The following is a 25,362-nucleotide window of genomic DNA, read 5'->3' on the forward strand; positions in this document are numbered from 1 at the left end:
AAAGTGGGGAAATTACAAATATTCAAATTCAGAGAGTCAGAACCTGTAGGAGCATGAAATAATATATATATATATATACCCGAACACCTTTTTTTCCTCCAAACACATTATTCATGACTTCTTCAATTGCTTATGACTACTTGAAAATGATTTCAGAGACTAGGCGGTGAAAGCCTCGAGGGCAGCGCACGGACACGCAGAGCAATCGTCCCGATTTCGAACCCTGACTCCAGGAGCTTTCCCTCGTTCGATTCTCAATAAAGATTTTTCCATGACTTCAGGCTTAAAGATTCCCGATATTTCCAGGATCCCCATCGCTGCAGAGGAACCTTTACGAAGAAAATAACAAAAACTAGCTTCATGAGAAGCAAAGATGATGCTTGACCGCCTCTCTGTAAGCACTTGCTTCAGCCTAGTTATTCAAGCATTAATCCACCTAATCCAGAAACACGCCAGTGTTAAATCACATACTTTCACTCGGAGAGAAACAAACTGCTCTCACATGGACTGTAAGTGGAGTGTATTTTGAGGAAAGGCATCTTTATATTTCTAGTTAAGACCAACAACTGAAGCTGAGAGGCACTTAGGCTCTTAGCAGAGTACAGAGGAGCATCTGAGTCTCATAACATACCCACTAGAGCCTTAAGTGCTGCTTGAACCTCTCACTCCAGTCGGCGTTATGATCATGAAGAAGCCTCCATCCGTGCTGAAGATCAGTGATGGAGAAGACAGGATTAGCACGTGCAGCAGTGTGTGTATTCAGGACTAGTTCGTGTGTTCTGTCTGGCTGCATATATATAGTCTCTTTCTGCTCTTTACATTGCCAAATAAACTAGATCCAGTCGGAAAACTCCCATGCGCACTAATCTGACTGTCTGTGATGAGATGGGCGGATTATACACCACCAGGACGGTAACAGACCGCAGACACTGAACACTGTTGATTAATAAGTGCTCCATGGAGCAGATGACATTCTTATGATGTTGCTGTAAACGTCTTACCTTCCTCTCCATGGCAGACGGTTACCGTGGCCGGCTGTTAAGGGCAGCGGATGGCAGACGAAGAGGCGGATGTGCGTCCGGAGCGATAGAGATGAAGTTCTTTATAGCTGGAAGCACAAGCGCGCACACACACACACTCCCTGTTGCTCGGCGCTGGAGTGACTGGACAGTCAGTGTGTGGAGAGGCAGCGGAGTGAGAAGGGGATGCAGAGACGGTGAGCGCTGAGGCGCAAGCGCGTTTACCCCGCCGCTTCGAATAAAACTCGGGATGTGGAGGGAGCGTCGACAAATTACGCGCCGCTCCCTTCAGTCGCTCGCTCGCTCGCGCTGACCGGCGAAATACACTGGGAACTTTGTCGAACAGGCCTGAAACGCTACGCAACATGCGGATGAAAAGTCCGCCAAATATATGCGCACGAAGATGAGTCAAGAAGAGATGGCAGTGAAGATTAAAGTTTTTCTAAAACAGTTGTTACACAAGATGCAAAGGGCTGGTTTCCATACTGACCCAGTATGATGCGGGCTGACGATAGCTATTAAAAAACAGGACTGTTTAGAGATCCTGTCATTATTTATCGTTGAAGTTACATTTATTGATGTTTATGTTAAGTACATACAGTGAAAGCCTCATTTTTTTTATGCAAATGTGTACTTCCCTTGATTTTTTCTCAGGTTGCTCTGTGGTCCAGAAGCACAGATTCTTCAGGTTTCTAGATTTGTTCCACACTGAACAGTGATAGCATTACAGCGCTTCACTCATGTCATTACAAACCTCAGAAGAAACTCTTACTTCAGCCGTTTCTTGATGTAGAAGAGAGCTGATGTCAAGTTCACTCCTCTCAGAAGAAATTGTGATGGAATAAAACAATATCTTTCCGGGTGGCCTCAGAAGAAAGCAGAAGCAGGCTACTTAATCCTGAAGCAAATTGTGGAGAACTGCATTCTATTCAACATTGCACTTAATCACAAAAAACTGCAACAAGTTTGCTTACAGAAGTATTTATTGGAGGCAGGAACGCACAGTTGTTCTCACCTTCTTTAACAAGGTTTGGTAACATGATTAGAATTCTACAAACAACCTTCCTGATGCCGATCATGTCCAACTTCACACTCGTGTAAGCCGTCTATCAGAAGTCACTGTCAAGGTCACTGATAATGTCAAAGTCTAGACAAATACACCCCCCCACAAGTAAATAAGTGCACGGAAACCACATCAGTTTTTACTCCTAGATGTTTGCTCCTTAGTTAACCTAAGAAACATAGCTATAGATTCTCACTGTGTCTGTTTTCAGAACTGTGATGCTATAGAAGTTTTTGGATTCGACAGTTTTATTTTGTTTGAATATTACAGTGACTATTCTGTATTTCATGTCAATCCTGCACATCAAAATAATCAATTGTGGCCTCTTCTTTAGACTGTTTCATCCAAGCATTACTATTGTCGGCCCTGAAATAAACGTGAATGAACAATGCGTTAGTTAGGATGCACTTTACACTCAACAAAACCATTCATATTACATGAATACACACAATATTAAAACATGTACATGCTGCAGCAATTCTATTTACTGTGAATGAGGAGTGTCCAGCTCAGAGTGTCCATACAGTAACTCATATGAATAACCATACTGAATCATCAATCATCTTGATGCCCAATGTTTGATCAGTAGTCTCATGGTGAGATACGTGTGAACATACTTGCTTGCGTGTTGTTTGATGTGGGCGATAGGAGGAGGTGCTCTGGAAACAGTTTCCCTTTCAATCAAAGCGGCCAGACTAGTGTTAGGACACACCGACTTGCCCCTGAAAACACAACATGTCAAACAATCACGCTGAAGACTACCCAACGCTACTGACTCACTGCCTTGAAAGTTTACTTGCTTGAACTTTCTTTTTGTAAGCATACAAGCAATAGGATTCACTTTAACAGTTGGAAGCCCAATCTGAAATGGGACGGTTTCTGCTGACCTGATGGCAGTAATCACAACATTGCGCTTGGGTTCGCTATCATAGCTGACGCTTTCCACACCATATGCCTCCGCTAGCTCATGGATAATTCTCCGGTGCTCGCGCTTCATAGGTGGAAAACAGTGACTCCTCTTAGGCTGTTTACCCTGAGGACAAACACAATTACAGAGCTCTGAAAAACTATGCCCGAAGTGCCGGAATAGTCAACTATTTATAGTGTGATCAGACGACATTTTACCTTGTTAGCCAGGTCAACTAAATTCTTAATCTCCTCTTCAGTTTCACTAACGAACTTGAAATCTTTCCTGAATTTAAAAAAAAAAAAGTTTCATTAGTAAGCATTCAGGCTTTCACTTTGCGCTATAGTAGACTAAACATTTAACTTGCGTGTGTATATTATACACTTCAGTTTTTCTTTAAACTGTCAAAACAAATGTGCAAGAACCCAAACTCTACCGGCAATTCTTTAGTGCACAGCTACTAGCAATGTTCAGTCATGAGACAAGAAAATAAAGTATAAACTTTCCCCATTCATCTTTGATGCTTCAGAAAATACAGCCCTGTACAGTTTATACATTTGGCAAGCCACCGAACATATTAAGCCTAGTGAATCAAACTGCAACAGAAGAATGCATTCTTGAAAACAGTCTTGCAGTTTGACTACTTTTAATAGGATGCTTAATGGTTGATGCTCTTCTAAGGAATTTAAGCTTGGTAACGTCTTATACAACCATGTCCTAGCTTTATGTACTGTTGATACTTTCTTGAACTATTTTAGAATTTGAACCACCTTGCATCTTCTTTGAGAGAGTCACTATATTTGGAAGATGCTGACTTGTTGAAGGCATCCACCGACTGATCAATCTGCAGGGCCTCAGCCAGCCGCCTAGAGGCAAAACACAAAACATCTAAACCTTCACACCCACACACAGACATTTCTAGTGAAGCACTGTATACAGGCAACGACAGGGGGAAAGCTTTACGTTTACCTGTTCCTCTCCAGTGTAGCACATTCTTGATCACACTCCAACCTGCGAGCGGTCAACCAAATGAAGGTTACTCCACTTCAGTGGAAGCACTTTAATAACAATGTTCATCTTCTGAGGTAAAAGTTGCTAAAAGGATTTTTTAGTCTTTTTAATTTAAACCATGTATTATAATGGAGTTACTTACCAGCCACTGGTAATTTAATCACAAAATCTGTATTTTTTTTTATTTGATTTCGTGGATAATGTTAATTTTGTACTCTGCTCTCCTGGAGTGCAGCTTTGAACATGTCAGAAACGGCAAAAGCCACTAATGCTGTTATTTACATAAGGTAAACAATGACCCACAGAATACTCTTCTGGATGACTAATAAAAACAAGCAGTCTTGCAAACTTCAGTCTGTGAGTGTACCTGGCCTTTCTCTGCTCTTTCTTTGTGAGCTGTCCAATGTCAACGGACTCTCCCAGCTGCATATCTGACAGCTTACTGGCAACAGAAATAGCTGCATATCTGCAAAATATTTATATTTTAGCACTGATTAGTTAGAACATATGACACTGTTATTATTTTTGGTCTTATTTGCACATGTATACCATTCGTTGTAAATGTATTGGCTTGCTATGAATACACAATCATCAGTGGGAAAATTAAAAAAAAATAAATAAATAAAAGACTTTATATTGAATCAGCTGATTCGTCAATGTAAAACTTTGCTTTGCATGTCTATAAAGCGCGGCGTGTTTTAACCTTTGGTAGGAACTGGCTGCATCAGCACAAGGAATGGTCTCTTTCTTTCGGCCACAGTCACACTGCAGTGCCACCTAGGGATTGAAAGGGAGAAATAACTAAGAGTATAAAGTAAGGTTCTCCATTTTGATTTTTTTTTTCAGTACGGAGAACATGAAAATGTCTGTAAAAATGTTTTGTAAAATAGCTTTGTACTTAGACAATAAGACATTCTGCTCTTTTGATCAATCTTCTACATTGGAAAAAAACTAATCAAATAAAGATTGTGACAAGCTATAATAAACAACTATAACAGATGTTTATGAAAACCATAATTTCCTCTTTCAAGCAAATATTTTACATAACCGATAATGTACGTTTGTCTGTAAAACCATGTGCCAGACCACAAGCACCCTGCAGCTGAGGAATTGAGGGAATCAAATCAGGCTACAGCTGAGGAAACAAAGGATTGCTTTGAGCAATATCTGCATGTTCCATCTATAAACCATCTGTGTAGATTTTGGATGAGAGCAGGGCTGTACCTTGGCACTGCAGATGGTGGGTGGACAAGGGCTGCCTGGGTGGCAGGGAGCAGCACAGGGGTGACCACAGCTGGGTCTGGGGTGACTGCATGGCTGCTTACACTCTCCCTCTGCCTGACATACCCCACGGTGACATATTTTCTTACAGTGATGAGAACCACAGGGTAAGAGCTTGTCACACACTAGACCACATGAGATGTCTTGCAGGTGGCATGGGATGTTATTCCTTTGCTAGAGAGAAATGTGAAAACGGTTAGGAAGATGAGATTCTTGAACTTTTCTTAAATAGATTGTGTACGCTTAAAAAAAATTATGCATTTTACCTCATGATTACCCATGCACCACTTCTTAGTGAGGTAGGTACACGGAGGACATCTCTCTTCACTATGGCATGAATGAAACACTATGGAAAAAAATCATAGCAAGGGTGCATTAATTGACAAGTAAAGACTTTTAAATTGTTACAAAAGATTACAAATAAATGTTTTTTTAAATTCATCTTACAATCCTGAAAAACATATATAGATGATCTCAATATTAAAATATTAAGCAACACAATTTGACAGCATAGTAATAGGAAATATGGCTTGAGCATCAAATTGGTATATTAGAATGATTTCTGAAGGGTAATGTGACACTGGAGATTGTTGGTAAAGCTGAATTTACCAAAGAAAAATTGCATTTTAATATATGTTTAAATAACAATGGTTATATCATATTGTTGAAATATTATTCAATATTTCAATAATATTTTTTACTGTACTGAATAAATAAATGCAGCCTTGATATGCAAGACTATAAAAAATATAGTTTTATATACATTTTATTTAAAAAAAAATGTACATGTATAAAATATAGATATCAGGATTACAAAAATGGTCAAGCACAGTTAACCTTCATATGTATGTATAAATCTTGATATATAACCGTTAAAAGAGTGGTTGACTGAGCAAAAGCACCTGGATGATCACAGTCATGACTTCGGGTACATAAGTTTTTACATTCAGGAGGTCTGGTTCCACAAGGGATGGGCGGGAAGAGCACAGTCTCCCCACAGTAGCACGTCAACTCATCGAAACCTAAGAGAAAACATACAGTGCTGTGTAAGAAGAAAAGAGATGGACATCCATTAAAATGATCTTGAAGGTCAGGCTTACTGGTTTGCCAACAAGGCTGGCAGTTGCCACGGTGACACAGGTCCTGACATCGATGTAGACCACAGTTGAGTTTGTAACCACAAATCATTGAGCATTTATGCTCCAAGTCCTGATAAAGAGAGTTAATGCTTATACAAACCTTTCTTGTGGCTATTAAAACCAGATAATCCTTTCATGAAAACACTCACCACGCAACACAACTCTCCACATTTGTGCCTGCCGCAGAAACGCTTCTTGTTGCAGCGTTTCTCACACAAAAACACCATGTCTTCTGTAAAGGAATACACATTAGCATTACAACTGCTACTTTGGTAGAGTGCATACAATTAATTTGTAATAAAATTAACTAAAGCCTTACGTTCAGTCTGAATGGTTGCGCATGGAATTTCCTATGAAGATAGAAGAGAGAGTATGATTTATATCTGCAGTTGTCAGAACTTAACCTTTGTGCGGCTGTTCGATAACCGTCTAACCTTGCTGTTACCACCACATCTGCATTTAATAGAGGAGTTCAAAGAGCACGGGCCACAGCTGTCCTCATGGCAGAGCTTTTCACACAAGTGGACAGAATCTAAAGTAGACACAAATGAAAGAGAAATATAGCAATTTTCCACAGTGTTATGGGGGGGCAACGTAACCCTCTCTATCGACCTTGAAGTGCAAAAAGCTGTTGTAAACAAGTAAACAAGCTAAACTACCCCCCCCTCCAAAGGTAAGGAAATGGGACACTGACTATGTGTCTTTTAATGCTCAATTTTTTTCATCTACAGCTTATAAAATATGTAGTTCTGTCTTTTTTTAGCTTGTACTGTACACCTTGTCACATTCATTTTTAGTTAAATCAGAAAGGATAGCAAGGCAGCTTCCCACAGTACACAATCAGTAGAGAGAGCTGGATGTTCATTCCCATGGATTCCCATTTCGAATTAATTTTCCAAAAAAAAAAAATAAAAATAAAAAAACATTCGAAAATTTCATTGTGAATTCAGGGTCTTTCTCATCCTTTTAACTGAATTTAGAAGAAAATTTAATAAACAAACTTAATTCCTGTTCAATTTATAAACAAAAGTCGCCCTAAATCAGACACATACCACCATCTCCACATGGCAGTGGCTTGTTGCAGGTCTTGCCGCAGGAGGGTATTGGGTCAGTACAGGTCTTTCTCTCTGGGTAGCCCAGCTCCAGAAGCTTAGATAATGGAGTCTGTCCACATGAACAACTGCGCACAAGCTTGGGACTGAGCGGACATGACTGGCACTGGCCAGGGTGGCATAACTGCTGACAGCGATGGGACTGGCAATCTAGCATCCTAGAGCAACAGATCAAGAGATGAGCGCTCAGACACATCTACTGAAAAATACACACACAAATGTCTTTGCATAACAAGCAGAAGAGAACTTATGTCACTCATTGTCAAGAGAAGAGATGTTTTGTACGTACTTTCCACAGGGCTTGCAACAGGAGAAATATCCTGATCCATCAAACCTTTCACGATCGGTCCCACATGCCACCTCCCTGAATGTCACACCACAGAAGCAGGCTGAAGGTGTACATGGAAGGAGAGTTATAATGCATAAAATTAAGATGACCAAATAGGCATGATGTACAATTAAATGACACAAGGCTGCTTACCTTGATGAACATGAATACGGCAGGGTTGGCATGGCCCTGAATGGCACACCTGGGCACACAAGTGCTCTGAGCAGTTCAGGAGAGCCCCACAGACAGCATCACAAAGCAGAGGTCCAGTCTGACTGCAGCGAACCTGCTTACTGCACACACAAGAAACTGGTGGTGTTAGACCTGAATATACCTGGGTAAATAAAGAGTTAATCACAAAAATTTTATTTTACCTCATTCTCCCACAAATGCAGGACCTAGTGATAAAAGCTGGGCACTGCGGGCATGGCCCAGGATGGCAGAGGCTACACAGAACAAGAGAAATTGTCATCACACTGGATTGACAAACGTACACAAAATTACAGCTGTGCAAACAAGTCAGTTGCCTGATCAACTAGTTGAGTAATCACTCTTCAGAAAAACACTAAAAAGCTGGTATAAGCAGATGGCTTTAAGTTTACCAGATGTGTTTCTTAAAAGGAGTTTACATGAAACCTTTCAAAAACAACTAGTATTTTTCAATCATTGGTAGAAAACCAAGTAAATGCATTGATTCTTACATGTTACAGGGGTGATTGCATTCCCCTCCACTCCTCTTTTTCCCACACATATCTCCACAGCTATGAGGGATCTCAGTGCGCTGAAACTCAGGATTGGTCACCTTCCCTGTCCATTAAAGTGAAAGGTGAAAAACTAGAAATCTAGAGGACCAAATTCTTCAGGTTTACAGAATTATTCATTCAAAATAAAGCCATGTTATCATTTTACACACAGCGAGCGATTTAGAACAAAAACAAAAATATCATGTAAGATGCAAGAAAGCAAAAATAATCTTACCACAGAAGCAGGTATAAGAATTAGGAGCTTTAAGTGTCACATGCTGGCATGCAGGACAACGCCAGCCTTCAGTACCATCTGTAAATATTGAACAATTTAAATTTGTTGTTAAACAATGGACTAGCTTATTATATTTACCATATATATATATATATATATATATATATATATATATATATATATATATATATTATATATATATATATATACACACACACATACACACACACACACACACACACACACACCATTTTTCTAATATCAAGTCTGTCTGAAAATAAACGTAAAATTTTCTAAGGATGTCAGTTCACTGTTTCTTGCATTGCCAAATGGTGTGTTGCCTATTCATAGCAATACGAGAGCACTATCTTTTAGTGCATATACACAGCATTTGGTAACGTCCCCTATCATAGGAGAGAGGCAGCTGACGTACCATCAGCTTGAGATGCAGGTGAGCGAGCCCATTTCTTGATGCAGTTGAGGTGGAATACATGGAAACAACTCTGACAGCTCCAAACCGGAGCCATGAGTCGAATCACTTCACAACAGACCATACACTCGTACTTCTCCTCTGTCAGCTGCTCAATTAGACAACCTACACACACATTGTTAAACACGTTACAAACACCTTGTAATTAAGAGACACAGAAATACAGTACTATCATACTCCAGAGATTTGTCCATTATTAATATCGTACAAAACATTTATAAGGGTACAGCTGTAAGTGATCATTTGTTAAGAATAAAATAAACAATTGTATATTTATGGAAGTCCTAGGGCATGTACCATGGAGCTAGCTGAACAAAATATGGATTACATGATTGGTTTCAAGTTGACAAAACCATGTAGTACCATGATGCTGATTATCAACTTCTTCTATAAGCTCAGGCTTTAAACTTGGTTAATTAATAACTATTGAGGATTTGAAAGTGTGACATCAGTAGTAAACAGCCAATCAACTGCTCTGCAAAACTGAAAATATGGTTAACTTCTCACAAGAAAATTAGATTCACTTCCCTCATCTGCTGAAGGGGACAAATAAAAGGAAATCTACCTACTAAATAAAAGTTAAATGTTATTTTGTATAGTTGATTTTATCTATAGGTCAGTCGACAATAACGTTTTATAGACAGAGACTTGCTACAGTATAATGTATACATTTACATGCATTGAAACTAATGTTTACTGTTAACTGTAAAATACCTGTGAAGTGATTTAATTGCGTCAGAGAGATTACATTGCTCAGAGCTGATTGATCCAATATTCATTTTAGATTGCTTACTCAAAACAAAACCTGCTACAGAGCATGTTAGCTGTGGAGCTTCAGTTATGAGGCGACAAACACTTTGTGATGAATCACTTTCATTATGCCTAAAACTGATCTAAAGCACATCACCTGTTTGGGTTTCTTTGCTTTTGGGAGGCTCCATGCTCTTTACCGGTCCAGTCCGTCGCTCAGGGCCCCCGCCTCTCCTCGGCCCTTGATTCTGCAGTAGTGGCCTTTTCCCTCTCGCACCACCTCTGTTCCTGTAGAACTCCTCATGTCTTCTGCTCTCACCTTCTGTACCTCTCCTCTCCTCTCCTCTCGGACCTCCTCTGTTTCTGTTGGGCTCCTCATGTCTTCCTCCCTCAGCTTCTGCCCCTTTCCTCTCCTCTCCTCTCGGACCTCCTCTGTTTCTGTTTGGCTCCTCATGTCTTCTGCTCTCAGCTTCTTTACCTCTCCTCTCCTCCTCTCTCACTGCTCCTCTGTTTCTGTTGGGCTCCTCATGTCTTCTGCTCTCAGCTTCTGTACCTCTCCTCTCCTCTCTTCTCGGACCTCCTCTGTTTCTGTTGGGCTCCTCATGTCTTCCGCCCTCAGCTTCTGCACCTTTCATCTCCTCTGCTGTGATCTGTGCAGGCTCTCTTTCTCTCCAATTACCCTCAATCCCATGGTTAGAGGCCGGCCCTTTCCTCCAGGAACTCGGCTGCATGCGGCGATCTCCACCTCTCCATCCCTTATGGTTCCTCTGCTCAGGCTCTGGATGTTCATGAACTGCTGCAGGCTTTGTGTCTCCTGCATCAGCCTGGTTTTCCCTGTTCTCCTCTTGGTCCTTGGGCTGACGCCCCTTTATCAATCTCTCAGTTCTTGCATTATTGGGCTGTTTACGTCGGCTAGCTTGATAAGACACTCTCAAGTCGGCTTCTACAGTTGTTCTTTCTTTCTTCTCCTCATCCGTGGCTCTATTAGAAGTGGGTGAGTTAGGTTGCTCACGGCCAGAAGCCCTGTTGTCCTTTCCTGAGCAGTCGCTATCACTTTCAGGTTTTGTCCATCTCTCATTCGAAGCCTGATGGTCATTAATGCGCCTACCATCACCACCTCCTCTTTGTCTTCCTCCTCTTCCTCTACCTCTTACATCTCCTCTGATGGGAAGTTCAGCAGGGGGTAATGTATTACTGGCCCAGTTTTCAGACTCATCTTGACAGTGCTTTATGGCATCGGACTGTCTAAAGTGATGATGAGGCCTAACATGTTGAGCCCTCCAGTCCTGACTGTGGTGCTGTGGTCTGTAATTTCTCTTAGAGAAGGACTGATTGGTTTTAGCTTGTGGCACAAACTCAGCAGACTCTGGATTCAACTTCGACGTGTCTTAAAGGGAAGACAAACGGTTGTCAGTTTTATTTTCTGCCCTTTGACTTTATTACTGCAGCACTATCTATACAGCCATGACTGGATTCTTTGCATAAACTGTATGTTCTACACATACCGACTCAGCTTTTTTTTTTTTGCAACAGGCAGTCACATGGCTATGATAAGGCGTGAGCTGCCGTTCTCTTTACTGTTAGAAGGTCAGAAATATAAGTTCTTTTCGTGCTTTTAATTTGTTACACTTTGACTAACCAACTTCCTACCACTTCGTCCTTATGGACATGACGTATTGTGATGACGGCTGGTAAAATATCCTTCTGTAAACGGTCAAATAAATCGCTCAAAGATGTCACAAAACATATATTTCTTATTTAGTTTGATTTCCTCAGATACTTCGATAATATTGCCGAGGCCGTAACCACACTTCACTACTACAGCTAGCCGTTATGAGGCGAGAAGCCATAATTAACCGCTTACCTGCAACGGAGGCTTCAGCCATTCAGACGAAACTCAAGACAGTTTCGGCGAGATTTTCTCAGAACTGCGGAGAATATAATATTTCAACCGAGAAACCGATAAGAAGATGAATTGTTCATGAACTACACTGACTGAGTTGGTGCTAGTTGTGCTGAAACTGCTCGTCCAATCAGAGGACAGAGATCGCAGACACGTGACTGTAGCGTCACAGCTGTGACTGCGTAACAACTTATTTACATCTCAAAATCATTGAAATATACATACCATATATTTTATTATTATTTTTATACCAACAACAACAATGTATAGCTATGTGTACAATGATATATATGTAATTTAAATGTTGATTTTTAGGCCTATTAAAATACTTTTTTACCTCATACCTTGGCAATGAAAATATGTTTCAGTGTGCACTTTGACAGTTAACTTACAGAAATATGTTTATCAGGAATTCTTCAATAAAATTAGACCCTTTTTATGCATTCAATATTCTTCTCATTGATATAAAGGCATTAAAATCATACCTCAAGTTACTCTTTATGTAACTCACCTGTTATTATACACTTCCGCTCGCGGAATAAACAAACGATTGCTAATTATGAAAGAAACTTTGGTTTGAAAGGTTTGAAATAACTTAAGGGTGTTTTTGGTTGAACTATCCCTTTCACCTAAGTGCTATACATATTCATATTACCTACATAATATTGCCTTTAAGAGAGAAAAGACATCTATTCTGATTTGTAAAGACCACATGCACGAAAGGTTATTGTCAGTTTAAACAACTTTATTATTTAATCAAATTGTATAATGTAATCAAATTGACAGTAGTAACACAAGAGTACACAGATTACAGCGTTGTGTATTTCACTGTCTCTCAATGTGTGTGACACAACATGAAGATTATGATTATCAAAAACCGAGGCTGCAAATATACTTGTTTACCCGAATTGTGAGACCAGCCATCACCGCTGAACAGAAAACCAACCTCATTCAACAAACTTTGTTTGAGAATATTTCACACAGTAAACATCCACTTCCGCCTTCCATCAGCGTGAACTCACACATTCAGATAGATTCAATGTCACACGCATACGTACACATTCAGGTTACATCTGCTGAAAAGAATCGGGTCTTCCAGTGAAGAAAGTTAATAAAAATAGAATTTAGACCTTGATTTTTGGTGAGACACCCTGTTATGAGGACAAAAATGGAGAAAAATGTATCTCTCCCGCATGCTTGCTTAAACACCTAACAAACATAAAAAAGAAAGAAAAGAAAAAAGAAAAGAGAAAAGAAACTCTCAGGAACTGCCCCAATGCATAGGTTTGCTGAAGTAATCAAACAGAAAATAAAATATTTACCAATGTCCATTTCATCTGGTTGTAAAGTATTGAGGAAATGCTTTATATATATATATATATATATATATATATATATATATATATATATATATATATATATATATATATATATATATATATATATATATTTATTTATGTGTGTGTGTGTGTCTGTGTGTGTGAGATGACAGTTCTTTGGTCGCAACAATCAAAATGTCTTTTCAGGAGAAAAGTAATATGTGCCACAATTAATTGCATTTTATAAGGATAAATATTATAAACCTTCAAACTCAAAATTCATTATTAGTGAACACAATGGAAAATATTATTTAGAACATTGAATGTTTATCAAATTAGGTTGTGATATGCTGTGTTACTCTTCCTGTAGAGTAATAAATCACATTCAGTTCCACTGCTTGTGAGTTCTCATACTCAACTGACCTGACAGCAATAGCAGAGCTTTACTATATCATTGTATCAAATACCATAAACAAATGAATGTCTGATTAAGGACTGACGGCTGTCAGTAGACACCACTTGCCTTGTCTGTCAAGTTGAAATCAGTAAGAATCCTTGATTTCAACTATGGTGTGTTTAAGGGATCACTGTGTATCATAATGCAACAACAAAATAATAATAATAATAATGAAAAAAAATGACACACACATACACGCACACACAGTCTCACAAGCGCCTGTCTTGTAAATATGCATTAGTAACGTAGGATGAGAAAAAAATTTACTTGGGGGGAAAAAAGCAATATATGTGCATTAAGTGGATATGTGCAAAAATGTCCTAAATGGTTGGAATATGGTTGGATGAAAAACAAAAGTTAACCCATACTGCTGACATATTTGTTCACAGAACATTTTCCAACTATATTCAAACAAAGTCATCCAACATACTCCAAAACATCCATTCAAATCAAAGAGATGAAGTCATAAAGGAATAGGAAAAAAACATAAAAACCCTACAAAACCCTTCTGAAGATATATAAAGGTCTATATAAGATTTCCAACACATAGATTGAATGAATGTGCATTTCAGAGACTGTCAAGACATGAAACATCTCACAAAGAGGCACATCAAATCAGAAGATCAAACAAAACTGCATTCAGTTCCATGATTATTTTGAGGGTAAAAGGTCAAAACCTCATCCTGTACAATCTACAAACAAAAGCTGTTCCCCACGCCATGGAACCGAGCAGAAGCTGCTGGGCCGTTTCCTCAAGCGTTTCCTCTGAATGCGGACTGTTTTGCTTTGAGTGTTGAAAGCTAGATCCAAGCATTTGTTTCTGGATGCCTCTTCCGTTCAGTCACCACACCCTCACTGTATCCAGTTTCATCAGTGTTTTGGAGGGCTGGTGGAACATTATGATTAGAGATGTGTGGGTTTGTAGCTAGACATCAAGAAGGTTGCTGGGCTGTGAGTGACTCAAGTCAAAGGTCGAATCTCAGCACTGCTCTGATTCAATAAAGCCTTCTTTTTCTTGACCCATAGGCTCCACCTCTGCATATGCCGGATGACCAGAACCTCGACGGAATTTCATTGCTGGCCATCGGCTGGGACGTCTCTGTTAAACGTGTGAATTTCATATTATCAAATATTACATTCCTCATCTGAGACATCTTCCCCGTCTTTAAATACACATGTCCACTATTATCAAGATATATAAAAAGTTGCAGTAATACACAAATCTACATGCAGTTGCTTTCATGCTCAATTAAATCAATTTGATAAAACACTGTATGTATAAAATGCATTCTGCATTCTTGCTCTTGCAGAATAAAAACGAGCTTAACAAAAAAGAAATGAGACCAAGGCTATCAAAAAGGATACAGCAATATTCTAAAAGTGTTTCTCGCATTAAATCAGTTTGTTTGATTCACAGAAATACTATATGTTGAATTATTAGTTGATGAAATCAGAAAGGGCTGTTTATTTATGTACTCACCCACTTTTAAAATACAGACAAGTGCATTTCACCTTTTGTGTAGTACATATGAAAAAGGTCATATATTTTTTTAACCTAATCGTCCATTCTCTCACCTCAATGAAGAAGAGTCCGGCGGCAGAGCTGGGGTGGTGGTAGATGTAAACGGTCACCAGGACGATGGCCACCATCACGAGCAGAAGCAGGAGCATCCCAAGAATCAGCCCCATGTGCAGCGGGTGAGTGCTGTCCTCTGCGGTGCTGTGCTCAGCTGAAACACACATTACACCGCGCTCATAGTGCTGAACACTCATGCTTTTCAGTTCACTTACACAAATTGTAAGGTAACAACCTTAGAAAAATAAATTATGAGTGGAGACTCCTGGTTTGAATCCATGCAGTTCTACTTTTAAACAGAAGAGAGCGCTGTTTTCACAATAATTTAGCTATTTCTGTCTGTGTTAAGGTTTCTGTGGGTTGTGTGCGTCTCTGTTCAACAGGCAAATAAAAAGATTAATGATGGAAGAGACACAAGGCCTTAAATCTTCATTTTGTATTGTGGACATTTCCATCCAGCCCAGGAAGGAAGATTTACTATGGTCTGCAGTTCTTGTGTTTTTGCACCACAGCTAGGCCCTTATAAAAACCTGCTGAGCAGACCCAGTGGCAGCTTTTGAGACCAACAAATCAGGAGGAATACTTCTTCTTTTTCTGACAATGACAGTTATGGAGTTTGCAACTATTATGGATTTTTGAAAATGACCTTTCTTGCAGTGTGTTACACAGCTTTAATGAAAACATTCAGCAAAATTTTAATCTGAAAGTGAACTGTGTGTAAAGTTATTGTCTCTCAAAAGAAAGTGTGTCAACTCCGAATCACTGAAGCTGTTTCATGTTGACATCAAAATGAAACATTAGCCCGCCGCTTGTTGGTATTCTGACTGAAAATGCAAATTCATTTTTTGCCACTAGGTGCCACTTTTGGAGCTTTTAAATGATCAAAAATCTTTAAATATCCAAACTACACTAGACAACGACTCTGAATGAAGGAAAAACATGCATTGTTTCCAACACATATTCTTTTATGTTCCATCTTAATCTTTGATTTTATATCTCTGTGGCTCCATGATCAATGAAAACATTGCACATATCTTGACAGGATGTCAATGATTTTATTTTCTGCAGACATACTTTAAAGTCTGTTATTTTTTTTAATTACAGCATCCAGTTGGCTCACATTTGGCTTCTTACAGAACGATTATATTAGCAACGATTATATTGTCTCTCTGCAGATGTGTACATTTACACAACCATAGATTTATATTATTTGTTATTTGCAAATTGCAAGTAATGGACAGTGTACATAAAAAAAACAATAACAACTGTGTTTACTGTTATAAGGCTCTGACAAAGACTGTACAACAAGGCATAATTCTAAGACAAAAGTACAAAATATTTCTTAAGAGCATGTAATCATGTTTTAATGTGCGTAAATCAGGTGGAAAACGTTACCGCTATAATGCTTAATAACTAAATATATTCTGTCCAGAACTATCTGAAAAATGAATGACACAAAAAATAAATTTTCTCTATACAAAAAAAAGCATAATAAAATGTGCAGTATACCGTTTTTTAGCCAAAAGGCACCAAAATGATTGACAGACATTGCAGGCCAGAACTAATCACGAGGCAGGGTTTTCTGTTGTTAGTCATTATAGCCAAAAGTGCCCATGACCACTTAAGCATGGGAAGTAATTTATTTTCAATAAGAGGGAGACTGAAGCTTGGCAGCCAAAGACAGCCTGGTTTGATGACTGTCATACCGAACAAAATACAGAAAACTGTGACCAGACAGTGTGCTGAGAAACAATGCTTCTGAGCCCCACAAACATTTTGTCACTTCCCAGTCATCACTCTTTACCTGACGCCTTTAAATACATTTCTGGATTTCAGTGGAATTTAATAATATTGTGACAATTTGCGTTTGGCGCCAGTAAAACTAATGGCGACATCTTGTTGAAATCAGTCATTAATCAAATGCACTAGTTAAATTTGGCAGCGCTGCTTAAATTAGAAGTTGGCTGTACCAGTTAAACTGGCATAGACCCCAAGTTACCTCATGAAAACATTTCTAAAAAAATCTAAACACATTTATTGGGTTTAGCATGAATGTGCATGTTATTTTAATGATATAATGGACACGTTATGTCTGGTGGGCTGGAGAAGTCATGACACACTGAAATACGTAGAAAGACAGATGACAACCGATCCAACAGACATGCCCTCAATCTAACAAACCAAAAAAAAAAAAATCTGATTTCTTTTTTTATTTTTAAAAATGGCCTTGCAAAATCAGGCTTGTATATCATTTCTGACAGGGTGTGAACTCAATACAGATGGTTCATTTGATTTGAAAAGCAGCAAAGTTTGCCGAAAGTTTACAGCGCGATTTGCCACCACAAACAAATACAGGCAGATGGCCATCTTTTGGAAACAAAAATATCTGCGTTTGGTGGAATTAGGGTGATTCAGAGTTTTGGTTTTAATAGGTTTTCCTTCTAACTACTATAATCCTGTTTTATGTATTCACCTGAAATAGTCCATTGCTAATACAATCATTTTGATATTGGTATTCTTCTGATGAAGCTTAGCTAGTGCTTCCTTCTTGCTACATGTTTTGATTGGCTGCATGTTCTGTTTTCTGCTTTATTGATGAAATGTTGAAGTCCTGACCGTCGTTTCCGACTGGTAAAGAAATATTGAGCTCGCACCAAATCAAAAACACATGACCTGGATCTTACTAGCAGAATTCTGGGAATTCAGAGGGGGAAAGACGAAAGAGAGCGAGGCAAAGAGAGAATATACATAAAGAGAGCAAGTGAGAGACTGTGTGTGATAAGCTAAAAGAGTAGAAGAGAAGAAAAAGGCATGATACAAAAATCTGCTGTTGGTCAGGAAATGAACTGGCACAAACCACTGCTGCGTGGAAAAGATATTTAGTCAAAAATGTTGTGCTTGCTGCCACATATATACACACACACATAACCAGGCAAGTCATTCGCACACACAAGGATGACCTTATTTGGGCATCAGCAGGAAAAATGAACATTTATCAGAAACGTTTGATCATTTTTGACTTCACAGACGCACTTTGCACTGCAGCAATGCTAAGATCTTACCTCCGTTGTCTTTGAGATGTAGCGCAATCTTGGTGTCGTCTATAAAAATAGATGAGAAAAGAAACAGAAGGAGGGAGAGAGTAAAGGGAGTAAATATTAAAGCTCAATTTTGCATGTTGACAGTTTACAGTGAACTATAGGTTCGCGCGCTCTAAAACACGCCCACATCTCATAAACAGCTGTAAATAGGTCGCACGTGTGTGTGATGAGCACTTCAAAGAGATTAGAAAATATGTCTGTGATTTGAAAGCAAGTTTTGGATTTGTAATGATTTTTTAATGAGCAATCCACTTCGAGATTCTTGAATATGCTTTCAAGGGAGCTGAAGAGCTCCAGTCTGAGACAGACAGGTCAACATCTGCTACAGGCAATTCTGCTGAGAACTGAAAGTCAACAAAGCAGCACAATAACAGCTGATGATGCTGTAGTATCCACCGCAGCCAGCAGGGTAACATAAAATGTGCTTCGTGCTGTTCATCGAAATCAATCTAAAACTACACATAGAAATATAATACATAGTATATAAGTCAGTGGTCACCGAAGCTGTTTGGTTAACAACACTGTTCAAAATATCCAAAAAAGTATCTTTAATATAATTATTATATTTGTCTGAACTGTGGCCAATTGTATAGCGCACAGCAGAATAGCAGTGTGGTAGTAGGCTAAATGTACAGACATTTGATTGTTCACTTTAGACCTGTCAGCAGTTCTGTTGTCATAATAGCATAAGTTCATAAAACAACCAATCAGTAATAAATAAAGAATTAAGGAAGAAGAGTGTAAACGAGAGATGCATGCCTTTTTTAATTACTTCATAAATCATTGCCTTATTGAGCATTCTGAGAAACTCTTAATGATGAACAGATTGTTTCGTGTAGTTAATCACTTTAAGTGGACTCCTGGCAACCCCGAGACTAACATACTTTTTGTAGCCAGATCCTTTGCTGCCTGTAAAAACAAAGAGCGGCGGTGCCACCGACTCACATGAAGTCAGCAAGTATTCACATCTAGCCAGCCTTTCTTTTTAAAACATGGCACAAAGAAATACTAACATCATCTTCTGTATAAGGCTTCCTATATAGCCCCGCCCTCCCAGAGTGAAATCTCATTGGTCCGTTCTCACTGGCTGTGACTGTGCGACTGAACACAGTATTGTTGCTTTCAGCAAGAAAAGAAAAATTACAGGAATCTGCAACTTGTTAGGACACAGGTGTTACACTGACAGCAGAAGCGCTGAGATAAGAAGCAAGTAATAACTAGAAAAAAACTTCTTTATATTGACTTGTGAGCTAGAGTAATAAGTAGAAGACAATGAATTTTAATTTCTTGTTCTGCAAAAAAAACTACTGCTTCTCTAGATTTGAAATATTTATGACTGTATTCATAATTCACAAATGTGTCATTTATGCTGTTTACTTATTATGTGTTTGTGCAATCACAAAGAAAAACAGAGCGAAGCACACAACATGAGTTTGAAGTTAAACAATAGTAGTGATATAAGGTGTATTTCACAGTTTAGTTAAGGAAGATTCTTAAATGAGAAGCATGATTATCTGTTCAACTCTATCGATCAGCAAAGCCCTTCAGCTCCACATTCTGAGCGTCCTTTAATACAGAACGTTTCTTCTCCACAAATTGATTTTCCCCAGACTCATAAAGCACAAATAAGCCTTTCTTTTTCTGTGTCTATTGATTTATGTAGAATCCATTTGTGCCCTCTTAACATTATCCTGCTGCATTCTTACCAGGAGCAGTCACTTGTAACTAATGATTTAGATCAACGACCCGTTGGTTTCCTGTCGTCAAAGGATTGTAACATCAGTTTCACGTTCCATATTTCAGTCTAAGTGGTGTATGTGTTCAGGTGTGACAGTACCTTCTGTTGGTATGCTGGTGGGCATGTGTGATGGAGCTTGGGTAGATTGACCCTCAGTAGTTTCTCTGTTTCTTGTGGTCTTCTTAGCAACTGATGCAGTGGTCAGCAGATTGAGATTGGTAGTATTTATGATGTCACAGGTGTTGTCTTTAGTCTGCGAATGAAAGGTGATCAGAGATATTGAGCATATGTTGGATAACATTCAAGCATACATTTTGGTACTGTGACATTAAAGGGATAGTTCACCCAAAAATGAAAATTCATTTCATGTCGTTCTGAACTCATAAATCCTTTGTTCATCTTCAGAACACAAATGAATATATTTCTGATTCATTCTGAGAGCTCTCTGACCTTTTCATACACAGCATGTATCAAGGCTCAGAAACCTAGCAAGGACATCGTTAAAATATTTTGACATCAGAGGAAAGCTAAGAGAATACTTTTTGTGCGCAATGCGGAAACATTGCCTACATTGTTTACGCTGCGATCTAAACAAAAAACGTGTTTCTTTGTGGTGCAACTGACGCAGAACAGCATTCTCTGTTGCTCTCGGGATTCTTCAGAAAAAATCTTCATTTGTGTTCTGAAGATAAATGTAGGACTTGGTTTGGAAAAACATGAGGGTGAGTAATTAATGACAGAATTTTCGTTTTGGGGTGAGCTATCCTTTTAAATATGGCAATAATTTATTATCTAAAAAACTAGTGCTGTTGGTTCAACATATTAATTTAGTGCAGTGAAGCCCTTTACTCAAATTCCATAAAGGCAATAACAGCCTAAGATGTCGGTCTGCACATACAGTAAGCCAACATGAAAAAAACATATTGTGCAAAAAAACAAAGAGACTTAAAATACATTGTCATACATGCTACTAATTACCAATGGCCATGTACAAGGTGGAAAGAAAAATACAGAGAAAGAGAGAAAGCACAGCACATCCTTTCTTCTCTAAACTCTGCTGATGAGTTTGTCTATCATGCAGGAAAAGAGATTTAGAATAAAAACATACACAGACATCCATACGCATACCTCATCTGGGCAACTGTTATCTACCCAGTCCTGCCGATGGCGATCAAATCCACTGGAACATCTGTCAATAAAAATTACAGCAGTCATTACTATTTTAAAGACAGCCAATAAACACACAAACATCCTGATCTTTTATAGATCGCTGACCAGTGCAGAAAAATCCTTTGAAACCTTTAACTCTATTCTGAGAAACACTGTGAGTATGTTCTACAAAAAAAGGCGAGTAAATCATGAAATGAATTTTCATTTACGAGTCTTCCAAGAAGGTTCCATTAAGAACACTCGGTTCACTGTGGTCCAGAACAGGAAATTCTAAATAGTGAAATATACCGAGGACTGTCTACATCAGTATATCACTAATAAATGCTGGCTTATAGAGTCAGGACTAGGCAGTACAGCTAGTATTTCTCCTCCTCCTCCCCTTGCACGCAGAATAGAGCACAATGGCCTCGCCTACTTGGCATTCCTGATGTCTGCCGAGATACAGTCACCCTTACTCCATATCCTTCAGCAGCTCCCCGTTCTCCATTCATCTTTCCGTGATATATTATCTCTTTTCAGTTTACTACAATTCGCCGCATGCACATCTCCCTCTGCGTTTCTCTCTGATATTCTGGGGTCAGAAGAGAAGACACATTTGCTGTCCAGTCCCTTCACAGGTGGTAAACAACCCAGTTGTTTTTGTGAGGTTTTTATTTTGCCTGTCACAGTATGTTACATTTTTTAAAAGATCAAAATGATGCTATTCCTTTTTGTGGTTGAAAAACAAATCATTTCATGCAAGAGTGGATATAAATGGACAAAAGTATTAAATAAACAAAAAGAAATACTTCCATGTATGCATTAGGTTAATAAAAACCGACGGTCTATGGAAACTGTGTGTCTTAGATTAGCATTTTTTCAGTGTGTTTTTTTCTTCTTCTTCGTTTCATTTTTTTCTTGTAATAGCGTGTTTGAGTGTCAGCATCAGCAAACACAAGGCACTGCTCTATACACACGATGTGATCCTGGGAAAGAAGCACCTTGACCGCTGGTGGCAGGGGGCACTATAGTGTGCGTCAGACTGTCTAACTGAAAGCTTTGGATTAGAGATTTCATGACCCATGGACAGGAAGAGCTCTGCTAAGAGCAGCTACTGACTGGAACTCGCTCTCTCAAACACACACACACACACACACACACACCAGCCTCTGTAGGCCAAAGATTTGACACAGAATAAAGCTGTTGGCTTTGCGAGGCATTTCATTTCTACTTTGCAATTTTTGTCGCACATGTAATCATTTAGTTACTTTTCTCCAAAGCAATTTGTTAAAGAATAATACAAAAAAATAAATAACAGTACTAATGCTGATGTGTAGGAGTGCACAGTATATAAGTATCATATAAATATAATAAATATAATTATTTAAATAAATTTTAGTATATTTATTTTCCACTAGGGTAGATTAAATGCCATGACTTGAAAAGAATTATCCTTCAGGTCAAAAATATATCCGTGAACCTCTACTAGGGAGAAAGTAACTATGACAATGTGAGATATTTGACCCTTGAAAGCTTTCCATAGTTACCCTTCAGTTTAAAGTATTAAATAATAATAAATTGATACAAACTAAATTTCAAATGATTTAATTATTTGGTGAACAAATTTGATTTGGTGTAATTTACTTTTGTAGCTTTGTCATGGTCATTATGTCTTCCTTTCATTTTTCTCTACCAAGCAGTTACCCAAAGCACTGATGAATCATGCAAGCAAGACAAGTAAAAGTGAAATATACGTCTGTAGATTTGAGGTTGCCTATGGTGTAGTCCACATCCTTCGTCAGCACTTCTCCAACCTTTCATAATCTCATTTACATGTTAATGGCTGCAAATGCAGTCAGCTCAAATTTATTCTGATCCAGTAATAATCTGACCTACGGGGTATGCAAAGTATGCAAATCTATTTTTTTGATGCACATAATCATTACTAATAAACTCCTACGCTAAAGTAATTTCATTACTTCAGAGTAATAAAATATGAAGGATATTAAATATAACACTTTGCTACGGTATTACAGTCTTCTGTTCAGTTACAGCTTGTTTTTGTGCATATCAACTGCATCACATCAGACTTTGTCTGCTCTCTCTCTAAAGACAAGGGCTAAATTGTTGATGAATTGCATTGGGAGAAGCAGACTGTCAGTTATTAGCTTGAGTCAACTGAGTTACCTGCATTTACTGTTTCATTATTCTGCTCTTTTTCTCTCTCCCTCTCTCACACACAAACACACAGCCTTAATCAAGCCAAAAAAACTGACTTTAATTACTGCAGCAATTTCTAACTCTACACTGTTTCCATAACCTCCAGCCAAACAAAAATGGTTATGCATATTGATGAAGTCTGAATAGAACTCCCTTGTCTACAAGGAGATGATTCAAGACTCTGATTCTGGTTCGGATTTAATTATACAATCCAGCAGGTTTCACAAAGTGGATGGAAAAATCAAGGTCCCACTGACATTGAAAGACGTGCTTGTGCTATGCATCATTATTTTGGGTAGGTAATGATTTATAAAATAACAAACTGCACTGAAAAATGCTACAGCTCAATATATGTGTGCAGCACATATGCACTTGATAAAAGGAAAGAGTTAAACTCCTCCAACAAGTGAACTGGTCTTTTTCTCTCTGTGCCAGTCATAAACTAAATCTCACAATAAACACCAACTGGGATTTTATACTTCTGAATCCCTCAAAGTATGTGTATGCATGCTTGTGGGTGTGTACGTATGTGCTCGAGAATAAGAGCGAGGGATTGAAAGAGTAGACAGATGGAAGGATTGCCAGGAAAATAAAGCAGAAGGAGGTTGGGTGTCTCGGTCTTGTCTGTTCTTTGGTATGTAATCTACAGAGAAAAGCTGTCTGGGTTCGAGAGGTGAGGGTCTGGGCATGAATCAGCAGGAATGTGACTTTATTTTCCCTCTTTCTCGCTTTCTCTGAAAAAAAGCGATTTTGGTTTGAAAGATTCTCTGCAACATTTAAAGCACTGCTACTTGGAATAATGCAAGAGACATTTTATTAATGGCTTACATGTGATGTTTACAGTTCGTTTAAATTTTTAGGCCTTTTTTATATACAAAGGCAATCTTGTAACATTGTGACTGCTGAATTAGCAGTGGTGAATTATCTCCACATCTTGTGAATGTCTGTGTTGAGAGTGCTTGTGTTTCAGCAACTGCTGACAGAACTTGTAAAATGTAAATTACTCCCCTCGTTCATTGCACCACCTCAAGGCAAGCGGTCTGAGAACCACGTCTTCAATTCCAGTAAAATGACATTAGAATAGGAGAAAGAGAGACGGATGAAGAGAGGTTTGTTTTCTCACCTATTGAGCCGGTGACACCAGCTGCAGTTGAAGTTAATCTGTGATGCTATGCAAGAAGTGCAGCTTGTGAGTTGAAGACATGCTGTGAAAAAGAAAAAAAAAGACAGAGAAAATTCATCAGCACGGAATCGATCACGAATATAGCAAAAGGCTAATAGATTAATTAACTGGATTTCCATATAACTTGTGATAAAAACTCTGACAATGCAGATAAAGAGTTAGAACAAACTAAAACTCTATTAGGTACATCACATAATTGTGCATGCATGTTGAGCGTGTTTATTGGCTTACTGGGCAGTGGCATTATTTCTACAGCTGTAATGCTGGTAATTTTGGTCTTTAACAGCTCCACTCTGTGATACTCATATATAGTCTTCCTCCGCACATCTAGAGCCAAACAAACACACATTACAATCACCATGTGAAGCATTTGGGTTGCTGGAACTTCTGTAGCAAAAGCAGAAAGGAAGGGTGAGTATTTTTCAGTCTACTCAGTCAAACAAAAAAGACCAGTGTGTTTACTAAACTAATTACGTCAACTACAAAGAATCATCTCTTTTGTGTCTCTCACCCAGTAAAATGTTACATTTAAAATAGAATGGTAAAAAGAACTACACTGCTAAAGGCTATTAGATTTAACATGTTCAGTCTTTGAAAACATATACCGTCCAATGGCAACAGACACTGACGGGGTAACA

The 25,362-nt window shown here is 38.6% G+C and overlaps 3 protein-coding genes across 4 annotated transcripts in view; all 3 read right to left on the minus strand.

Annotated features, from left to right (window-relative positions):
* Positions 1-1,236, minus strand: part of smarcd3b (SWI/SNF related, matrix associated, actin dependent regulator of chromatin, subfamily d, member 3b) — a 30,183-nt gene extending 28,947 nt beyond the window's left edge. The window contains exon 1 of the mRNA XM_043245675.1: positions 1,002-1,236. Coding sequence (XP_043101610.1) covers positions 1,002-1,013 — 12 coding nt within the window. The 5' untranslated portion in view covers positions 1,014-1,236. The remainder of the gene's footprint in view (positions 1-1,001) is intronic.
* Positions 1,237-1,984: 748 nt separating this feature from the next.
* nfx1 (nuclear transcription factor, X-box binding 1) lies at positions 1,985-12,125 on the minus strand. The gene is made up of 24 exons (XM_043245034.1): positions 11,943-12,125; positions 10,236-11,465; positions 9,272-9,433; positions 8,839-8,916; positions 8,562-8,667; positions 8,235-8,306; positions 8,014-8,153; positions 7,822-7,921; positions 7,473-7,690; positions 6,855-6,952; positions 6,740-6,770; positions 6,570-6,652; positions 6,382-6,490; positions 6,184-6,303; positions 5,548-5,627; positions 5,225-5,455; positions 4,704-4,777; positions 4,368-4,466; positions 3,959-4,000; positions 3,760-3,855; positions 3,208-3,274; positions 2,970-3,115; positions 2,700-2,804; positions 1,985-2,448 (listed from the first exon to the last, which is right to left on the minus strand). Exons 1-24 carry the CDS (start codon positions 11,962-11,964, stop codon positions 2,373-2,375), a joined length of 3,585 nt encoding a protein of 1,194 aa, XP_043100969.1. The 5' UTR covers positions 11,965-12,125; the 3' UTR covers positions 1,985-2,372.
* Positions 12,126-13,370: 1,245 nt separating this feature from the next.
* Positions 13,371-25,362, minus strand: part of plxdc2b (plexin domain containing 2b) — a 41,447-nt gene continuing 29,455 nt past the window's right edge. The window contains exons 8-14 of one of the 2 annotated variants that reach the window (XM_043244317.1): positions 24,956-25,051; positions 24,665-24,746; positions 21,301-21,361; positions 20,272-20,425; positions 18,396-18,434; positions 15,333-15,487; positions 13,371-14,856 (exon numbers count right to left, since the gene is read on the minus strand). In XM_043244317.1, the coding sequence (XP_043100252.1) occupies positions 14,737-14,856; positions 15,333-15,487; positions 18,396-18,434; positions 20,272-20,425; positions 21,301-21,361; positions 24,665-24,746; positions 24,956-25,051 (707 nt within the window). In that variant the 3' untranslated portion in view covers positions 13,371-14,736. The remainder of the gene's footprint in view (positions 14,857-15,332; positions 15,488-18,395; positions 18,435-20,271; positions 20,426-21,300; positions 21,362-24,664; positions 24,747-24,955; positions 25,052-25,362) is intronic. The other variant, XM_043244318.1, reaches the window with a different exon arrangement.

The sequence above is a fragment of the Puntigrus tetrazona genome, chromosome 7 (genome assembly GCF_018831695.1).
Source record: "Puntigrus tetrazona isolate hp1 chromosome 7, ASM1883169v1, whole genome shotgun sequence".
NCBI classification, from domain to species: domain Eukaryota; kingdom Metazoa; phylum Chordata; class Actinopteri; order Cypriniformes; family Cyprinidae; genus Puntigrus; species Puntigrus tetrazona.

What these genes read in the sequence shown, in the direction of transcription:
- nfx1 (XM_043245034.1), bottom strand. Translation starts at nt 11,964, where the DNA reads ATGGCTGAAGCCTCCGTTGCAG. An exon ending in CCGTATTCATGTTCATCAAG is followed by an intron (nt 7,922 to 8,013) that starts GTAAGCAGCCTT and finishes GTACACCTTCAG; the next exon opens with CCTGCTTCTGTGGTGTGACA. An exon ending in ACTGCCATGTGGAGATGGTG is followed by an intron (nt 6,953 to 7,472) that starts GTATGTGTCTGA and finishes TGTCTACTTTAG; the next exon opens with ATTCTGTCCACTTGTGTGAA.